The sequence below is a fragment of the Alternaria arbusti genome (assembly GCF_024043155.1).
Source record: "Alternaria arbusti strain BMP 1465 chromosome Unknown scaffold_18, whole genome shotgun sequence".
Taxonomy (NCBI): Eukaryota; Fungi; Ascomycota; class Dothideomycetes; order Pleosporales; family Pleosporaceae; genus Alternaria; species Alternaria arbusti.
Window position 1 is genome coordinate 270,744 of NW_026249958.1, and position 9,232 is coordinate 279,975.

Sequence of the window (9,232 nt, forward strand, 5' to 3'; positions counted from 1 at the left end):
AGCCGCGTGTTTCGACCAAGGACATAGATAGTAGAAGAAGAAACATCACATTTTGTAGATGAAGTTACAACCACCTTTTACACGAGACATGTACATGTGTTTCCGCCCGTGACCCATGCTTTCAATCAAGCCCCGTCTCCCTCTCCATCCGCTTTCTCCTTCAAAGCCTCTGTCCTCAACTGGTTTCGCTTCACCAAAATCCTCAACGTGTTCTGCTTCTCGATGTCCGCCATCTGCTCCCAATTTGCGATGCGCGACAATGTGCCATCCTTATTCACTACCAGAGGGCCCAGATGATCCAGCTTGACCGCTTGCCCACCGACGTTGATCTGCGTGGTACCATCTTCAGCCGTAGGTGCCGGAAGGGGTAGTGGAGTTTTGTTGGATTCCTGCGACGTCTGGTCCTGAGGATCCTGTGGAGTAGGCGGATTTGCTGAGTTGGTGGAGTCTGACATCGCGCGTACTTGTAGGTGGGGAACGTGGATGCAGTAGTTTTGTGGACGGCGGAACGCAGTTGTGTGGGCACGTAAGGCTTGTGCTAGAGCTCTTGTTGTTCTCATGGGGTTTTTTTATCTTCGGGAGACGAAGTCGAGAGTGCGTTTATTAGTACAGCCGTTGGGTGTTGCGATGGTTGGAGAAGCTACATTCGTCAATTCTAGAAACCTCTAAACATTGAAAAATAATCACGTATTGCACACATCACTGGAAATCACATGAAAACACCATGAGAATATAGTGTAAATTATCGAGTATCATAACACACCCATACAAACATGATCGCAACCTCCGAAGTGCCAGTTTCCCGTTGTCTGGATTTTCACGTATTTCGCATGCCCGGGCAGGAAGACCTCTGCAACGCACTTTTGCGGTGCGGCTCACCACAACGTTTATTGCTCGTAGTAGACGGATCACTACTACAGCTATAGGCAGCAATGCGACGAACTTCAAGTCGCACACTGCAGCAAAGACAGTTGTTGGCATCTTGCTACAGACGGCTACATAAGGTGAGCCAGCCGGCCAACTTCATCAAGACGCACAAAACCTGTGACATTAGATTGGACACAATCGGATCGATGGCACACATTGTCCAGAATTTTCGAGCGATACAAACGAGCAAGATGCAGGCCACCACTGCGTATATGTATGCTCAAGCCTACCCAGGTTGTCGCATCCTACCATGCCTGCCTACTAGAGCAAGCGCCACCAAGCATGTACGTCTCCGCAATTGATCCAGTTTTTATTCGATATCAGCTGTACCCAAATACATATGCATCCTTATATCCCAACCTTACATTCTTTTTTTTTCGATGAAATGTTGAGCATCGAGTGCACCAAAGGTGGTACCTGGGTACCGTGGCGCTCCACAGCAAGGCAGGCAATGCCTCTGGTACACAAGGGCCTGCAACGTGACCATCAGGATTCAGGAATTTCTCCTACCACGCCCAAACTCCGAAGCACATCAAATCATGGCTCTGAGAGCCATGTTTCTCAAATCGCTCATTCACGGTAATGATGAGAGAAAGAGATGGACCATTATACCGCCACCGGAGTCGCGCCTACCAAACTCACAATGTCTGCAATTACAGCATTGCCGTAGCGCCAGCAGACATACCACGATGATTACAACGCTGTGTTTCAGTGGGCAGCCTCGCCTTGTTGCGAACCAGCCTGCGCCTTGCTCCTGGCTTCGCATCGAGTCATATGCGCGTCGAAGCCAAGCGCAGCTACGCATCGGAACTGCACTTCCGCCTACGCAAAGTCGGCGGACAGTCCCAAGTTCGTCCGGTCAAGGACCCTGGTTCCATGACTTGTATGATACGCTATCTTGACGTCGGAAGCCTGTCCCAGCGCCTCACCGGTCTTTCTCTCGGCGGCGTGACCTCACAAGACAGGAGGTTGAAACTCAGCGAGTGCATGACGGTCAAGCCACGGCGGGTCAGAGCCTGCTGCACGACATAGACATCCCGCCTGTATGTCGCTGGTCTTGCCGTCTTGGGAATCACTGCAGCGCGTCAAGCGGACAGCCCACTTTGATGCCCACCTTCGGGTATCATCCACACCCAGATTCGGGAGCGCAACCGCAAGTGGGACTGGAGCTTATTCCAACTTCCACGATGCAGAGCGTGTGGGCAGTGTGCGCATTCCAGGAGCATTGCGCGTACAGGGAGCGCAGATGCGGCCACCTAGCACGCCTAGGGGTGCCGTCGAAACCCTGAGAGCGATTGAGCGCACGGTGTCGCATCGGATGGCATGGCGCGCAAGCTGCAAGAATTGCTGGCATGCCGGGAGTTTGATACAGAAGAGCGATGTGGGATAGCGCACAACACGTGGGGGGGTTGGCTCATCTGCATCTAACGGCACTCTGGCAAGCCACGACGCCGTCTAAGCTCAACTACAAAGCATCGCGCCATCGGTCTCTGTGACAGCATGCCGCTTGCCGAGGAAAATTTCTCTTCCATCACCTTGCACTCTAAAGCCTCGGCAAATTCTTCCGCAAAAGGTTGCGTTGTACTTTGCCAAGCATGCAACGTCAAGATCGGATGCTCTCAAGCGACGGTCACGGCAAGACTTTGTGCACACAATCTCTTGACAACATATTGCGCGTTCGAAAAGAGGCAGATAGATGCAGGATATGCACGGCAGCACAAGAGCGGACTAGGGCAGAGGGTGCGCAGTTATGAAGGAGTTGAGCTGGCAGGCATTGGATGCGTGTCACTTTTGGTGCTGTAATCGAGTCAGCAGCAGCACGCGGTATGCCGCATTGAGCGTCCTTCACCGTCAGCTTCAAGGCCGAGCGGCATCGTGATAGAAGACGCTAGCGGCGTTCCAAGTCGTGATACGTAAGCTGAGTGGACGAGAGGCATTCAACAATATTCGCCTTGGGCGATCGCGGCCAACAAGACGTCGCGCATTGCTGTCGTCTCTGGAGCTGCAGCGTGTGTTGTTTCGATTTGAATGCCCGGCGCCTCGACCTTCCAGCGCATCCATTCCGCAGAGCTGTTTCAAGACGTGAGGTTTCATTCGAGGGTCGCACAGCCGAAGGATCTGGCGAGCCGAAGATTTGGCGGACGCCGTTGCAATCTACCGTCAAGGGATCCCAGCTGCGCGCTAGCTGCTTGCGGGTAGCCATACGTCACGCTCACGAAACTTTTCACCTCGCGCTCGGCGGCTGCCAGCGGCCACTGGCCCAGCGCTCCCGCCAGCGACGGCTCGGAGAGAGCAGAGAGACGTCGAGCAGAGTGTTGCGAGCACGGGACACGCTGGCAGAGCTGCGCGGAAACATTCCTGGGGCTTGAAGCTCGTCGGGTGCGCTTGGTTTCATGGACGGATATAACACCCCAGCAAGCCACAGCCGCCAACGCGACGTGAAGCTCGGCCTTTGTCGGGTCGATGCTCGGATGAGTTGCTTGCTCGCGCTCGCTGGCCTTACCGATCCGGTGGCTCTGACAAGTCACGCAGACTAAGGCGCGCCGACAGTACGTACGAGCAACTGGGAGGTACCATGGGAATGGGGGTTCTGGAAAGTGAAACCGCCAAAGACGGTGCGGGCGATGGTGGAATGAGGCTCTTGCCCTTATCGATTGCCGCGCCGTGGCGTGGTTGAAACTCCTGGGCCATGGTAATGGACGAGGTCGGGGGACATACGGGAGGGCTATGATACGCATCGATACACGCACCCAGCTTCGGAGGTGGGCACGACTCAAGGGCTCCGGCCAGCGCGTAGACTAGGAATCTAAGGCATCTGTGCATGTGCATGCAATTGGGTCCTGGCCCGTTAGCCCACGAACGGCTGTCGTCATTGGTAATAGTTTTTTCCAACGGGCGGCGCATACGCGCTCCAATGCAGTGCACACAATACGAACATCTCACGTATGCGAAAAGTCATCAGTCTCGGTCATCACGTGCCGTGCCCGAGTCCCTAGTCCCTAGGCGTAGTCGGGGTCTCGAGATGGTCCTGCATCTCTCCCACTGTCCTCACCTACTATTCCCGCCCTAAGTCTGTAACGTCGCTGCACAGGCACCCCGACGCGCTTGCCGCGACAGACCTTGTTCAGAAATCTCTTGCGCGTCCGACGCCTCCCCTGCCTCCTCACAGTATCTGCCACCCACATTATTCTTGACAAGCCATATCTGCTCGCTATCAACGTCCGGCAAGCTCCGGCATTCAGCAGCGCGGAAACAGGAATTACGTGGTGCGGAAGACGGGCACTTCTCGCAGCAGAACTCGCATATTTTTTTCGCCGACCGCTATCTCTACCCCGAGCCACCTTCTCCCCTCCACCAAAGCTCCCCAACAGCCCTCACTCCTGTCGTGGGTCTACCGTACCTGTCTCGTGCTTACAGCTCTCCACTTGGTCTATCCGCAATCAATCGGCTGAGGCTGAAGGGTGTGTGGGCCGCCGATCTGCAGCAGGTCCCTTGTCCCTTCGCGTGAATTGCCGCGCGAGCCAGGCAAACCACCGACGCAACTTTCTTGCTAGTCCAGCTACGAGAAACCCATCGTCGCCGGTAAACTCTTCCATTCCACATCGCCGCCCCTCTTACCCATCACCTCGTCGTCTCACCCACTGCGGGCTCCCCAATTCCACCTCACCCGTGGAGTACCCGCCGACGCGTATCGACTGGCCATCTCAGTCCCCCACACGGCTCCACCTGTAAAGCTTCTTCGTGGCCCATCGTTCCTCCATCCCGACGTCCGTCTAACGGCCCTCGTGGTGTGCTTAGCCAGCCTTGCACACGTTACTCCGCCCTAAGCTCCGTCGAATGGTCCCTTCACGACTAACAATTGGTCGCGCCTTTCCCATCACTTCACTCACCCTCGACCCACCAATAACTTCACTATGGATTCCACAGACCGCTTCCGTCAGCCTGGCCTCAATAGCTACCCATCAATAGGCCAGCAGCAGTACAATGGCAACAACAACCAGCTGCCCACCCTGCCGCCTCTACAGAGCGCCAGCCAGTACGCGCCCATGTACAGCCACAATAGCAACCCTCACACGCCCCAGCCGCCGCACACGCCTGTGACCTCGGCCGCCAATGGCAGTTCTACCATGCCTCCGCTACAGCACCCGCCGCTGCGACCCCTCCAGCCCACGCCGAGTTCGTACATGCCCATGTCGTCGGCTTATTCGCAGGCGCCTATGCTGTCCACAGCATCTGCGCATACCAACGGCCACCAGCTCGGCGGCCCTCCTGGCATGGGACTGGGACACACGTCCATGTACGCCCACCCTCCCGTACTCCCCAACCAGGAGCCCGAACCCGTTCACGTCGTCGGTCAGCAAGGTCGTCGCGGAGTCTTGCCCACGCACCCCGGTAGGCCCGCACCCGCTGCAGGCAAGACTCCCACCACTGCAACCAAGAATGCCGAGGGCAAATACGAGTGTCCTCACTGCAACAAGACGTACCTGCACCTGAAGCATCTCAAGCGTCATCTGTTGCGCCGTAAGTTTAGCCTCCACATAACCGCGCTCCGCTTCTAACATTACACAGACACCGGCGAGCGGCCCTACCAATGCCATCTCTGCAAGGACACTTTTAGCAGAAGCGACATCCTGAAGCGTCACTTCCAAAAGTGCTCAATACGAAGGGGTAACCCAACCGGCGCGAACCACCTCCAGCACGCGCAACAACATCTGCAGAAGAACAGGCAGCCCAGCGGCGCGGACCAGAACTCGTACCTCAACCACATTGGCGCGAATTCCATGTCTTACGCAGATGCTGGTGGCTACACCATGGGCTTGCCTCAGATGCCGGCGATGGGCGGCAATGGCTTCAACGACAGCCTACCTTCGCTTGCCAACCATCACCAGTCCATGTCGGCGCGCACATCTCGCTCTAACAGCTTGATGCGCCCCAGCAGTGGAGTAGAGGACAGCGCGCATCGTAGGAGCATGTCGGCCATGGACTTCGCGAACAACAGGATGAACTTCAACGACTACCGGCCCGACGGTCTCGCCAATGGCTACGCGCAACAGCAGCAGCAACAGCAGACTCAGCCTGCAGCCAACGGATCCGACCCCAACTCCCATTACAACAACTATGACCACGCCTCCACCAACGGTTCGATGGCACAGAATGGCATGACCGTTAAGAGTGAGGCCGCGGACCCAGCTTCGTACGGAGGAGCATCGACCCTGCCCAACGTGGACGGCATGACCAACGGCCAGGATGGCTCACTTTGGCGAAACGGATCGTTCAACGGCGATATGAATAATTCCAGTACGGCAGGTGGCCCAACCTTTCAAAAATCGGCCCAGTTCTGACCGGAACTTTTAGACCTCAGATGATACACCACATGATACTTTGTTTGGACTATACTCGCATGTTCCCAGTTTGGCCGACTCTTCCCCGATGCTTGACAACTGGTTTATTGGCCAATCCACGTCTGATCCTCTGCACAACCTGGCACAATCGCTTTTCAACTTTTGCTTTCCGAATGCGTCTTTACTTTCAAATCAACAATCAGACGAGGCGTACGCTCACGAAAGGCTGAAGACTATCTTGACTGGAGACAACGTAAAGGATTTCCTACACCAATACAGACACTATCAATCACACTGGCCTTTGATACACGTTGCAACATTTGATCCGTTTTCCGCCAACCCTGGGCTTGTTCTGGCGATGTGCTGTGTTGGCGCCGTGTATTCTGATCGAATGCGCCCTTCGGATGTCCGATGGCTGATGGATCGTGTGCGAGAGAGCATGCTGAAATCTAGTCATGTTCACGAACTGGCGCAGGCGCACCAGATGGCTGATTTGAACCATCAGCTGACTGCAACTACCGAGGAGATACAAGCACTAGTCCTCCTTCACTCTCAGTTCCTATGGCACGGGTCCCAGCAACAACGTCAACAAGTGCGAGATGAGGTGCGGACAGTGGTCAACATTACACGTTGTGCGGCACTATTCCAACCTCTTCCTCAAGACAATCCGAATGCGAGCGCGTTGCACCAACCTGGACCAATAACAGGTGCAGAGGTGGACTCGTGGAACTGGAACTCTTGGATTGAGAATGAAAAGCGAACTCGATTGGCGGCATACATTTATCTTATCGATGCTTCTTCCACCATATTCTTCAACACACAGCCCAGGTTCGACGCCAAGAGCATCACAGTCCCTCTGCCGGCCGATGATGCAGCCTGGGAAGCGAAGACTTCTGAAGAATGCGCCAGTGCTCTGGGTCTGAGAGGATCGTCAGCGCAGATGAGCAACGAATCGGGAAGCAGACGCGCAAAACAACTAGCCTTGTGCGAGGCGTTGTGTGTACTCAATGGGGCCTGTCCAGGAAAATTTCCTGAGCGGGCTACTAATGTCTTTGGAAAATTCAGTAAGTTTTTTCTGTCTGCCGTCGACAACAGCCCTCTAACGTCGTCTCCAGTTCTCATTCACGCGATTCATGCTCAAATCTACAACATCCAGCATCAGCTGCTCCAGCGAGTGTCTTCGAGCGGTACAAGCACACCCCGATCGCAAGGCGATAGTCCTGCCACACCACCAAATGGCGTCAATGAGCAAATCCAAAATAAGCTCCGTTCGACGGTCGGCGCTCTTTCGCTATGGAAGGCTTGCTGGGACAAGGACCTTGCTATCCAGTTCACACAGAACCAGCGTCGACGTGGATTCTGCCGAGACGGCATCCACTTTTACTTCCTAGCTCAAGCGTTCTTGCGGCAGTCTCGACCAGACGACTGGGCCGCTCCTGCTGATGTTCGGTGCCGGCATGTGTTCAATCTCCTGAAACAGATCAGACATTACGTTGCATCAGACTCCGCCCAGAAAGGCATCGAGATCGGCTCCATGGTTGCCATCGCTGACGACTACGCCATCGCTGACTTGACGCTAAACATGAAACGTCTTTTCACGCCTCTCGACGAAATCTGAGCGCCACCACTTTTGCTCATTCCTACTCCATTGCCAGAATCGGTCCTCAAGCATCATCAGGATCAATCCAAACTCCATGTACATGCGACAGTACAGCTCCACAGCAAAGTATCATCACTTTATCATCGAGATCTACATCACTCTACCATCCAAACCATTAGACTCATTAAATTTCAGCAAACTCGCCCAGCACGAGTCGAACTCAGCTGGGCGATGCATTCTCATCGGAGTTCCCGGAGCCAGCCTTGCGGCCAACCGGCATGCAAGGCGTCACGAATCACACACGGCGGTATTCACGATTTCTTTTCTCATCATCAAAAAAAGCATTAGACACATCACCTCACCAATTGCATCTGCCAGGGGCAACGGACCATTCATCAATTACGCACGGCGGCAGTACAAGGCAGAATTTCATGGGATTATCGGCTGAACTTCCTCCGGGAAGTGCAACGCAGATTAGACTGTGCGGGTTATGTTTGGCTTCAGTGTATATGTTTACTTGTTTTTTGGACCATACTCGGTTCACTGCGTCATTCACTGCATTTCAAGGTGTTATCATTCTCCGGGGAAGCATAGATATAGAAAACAGGGTGTGTATGTGTACCCAAAGCTGCCTGTATGCAGAAAAGTCGTCAATGAAATACGTTTGCTCCACACTGGGTCGTGCCGTACACGTGCATTTGGTGTGAAGGAAAAGTGGGTTGGTCTCAAACTGACATGCTGACCTAGTTGGGTATCCACTGAACTACCCTCGCTCCTGCTGCCTGTCTGTCAGCGTGGCGTGGGTCGGCCCTTCCTGCACGCGTGCCTCGGGATGTACTCCGCCGCAAGCCAGGGAATGCATACGCTATACTGATATCATCCGGTTAGAACTTAGTACGATGGGACCTGGGGAGACCCTTTCCAAACGTTCACGTGCCGCCCGTCAACTCTTCTCATCTTACCCCGGCGTGCGACTTCAGCAACGTGCGCAACGAGAGGAGGCTTATGACTTTGTCGCGTGCGGCAATTAAAAAGCTGTATTACTCAACTACGATCAGCTCATGGCGCATGCGCAATGAAGCAGCGGATGCAGGCCAACTTCCTCTTCTTGCACTTCGTCGGCGGCGTGCAGCATTGATGTCGCATGATCAGAAGTCAAGGTAGTATGTCTACTGGGACATTTAAACTGACCCAGAAGCCGATAAATGGTTACCTGTTGGCAGTCGACCGTCCTAAGGTTGTTTGCCACACGATGCTGGTAGACTGAGAATCTCTACCCGCGATGTCGAGGCTGGAGGATGCAGCTTCTTCGTACTGGGGTCCAGCCTTGGTCCACTGGTACATCCGGCGCTTACATGTCGAT

The 9,232-nt window shown here is 54.6% G+C and overlaps 3 protein-coding genes across 3 annotated transcripts; 2 read left to right on the plus strand and 1 right to left on the minus strand.

The window, feature by feature from the left end:
* Positions 1 to 125: 125 nt before the first annotated feature.
* Positions 126 to 455, minus strand: J4E86_009719 (uncharacterized protein; the record flags this gene model as incomplete). The annotated part of the gene is made up of 1 exon (XM_051450221.1): positions 126 to 455. One exon carries the CDS (start codon positions 453 to 455, stop codon positions 126 to 128), a length of 330 nt encoding a protein of 109 aa, XP_051298609.1.
* A 4,386-nt stretch (positions 456 to 4,841) lies between these two features.
* J4E86_009720 (uncharacterized protein) lies at positions 4,842 to 6,269 on the plus strand (the record flags this gene model as incomplete). The annotated part of the gene is made up of 2 exons (XM_051450222.1): positions 4,842 to 5,448; positions 5,497 to 6,269. 2 exons carry the CDS (start codon positions 4,842 to 4,844, stop codon positions 6,267 to 6,269), a joined length of 1,380 nt encoding a protein of 459 aa, XP_051298610.1.
* A 484-nt stretch (positions 6,270 to 6,753) lies between these two features.
* J4E86_009721 (uncharacterized protein) lies at positions 6,754 to 7,887 on the plus strand (the record flags this gene model as incomplete). The annotated part of the gene is made up of 1 exon (XM_051450223.1): positions 6,754 to 7,887. The coding sequence occupies one exon, from the start codon at positions 6,754 to 6,756 to the stop codon at positions 7,885 to 7,887; it is 1,134 nt and encodes a 377-aa protein (XP_051298611.1).
* Between the last annotated feature and the right edge of the window lie 1,345 nt (positions 7,888 to 9,232).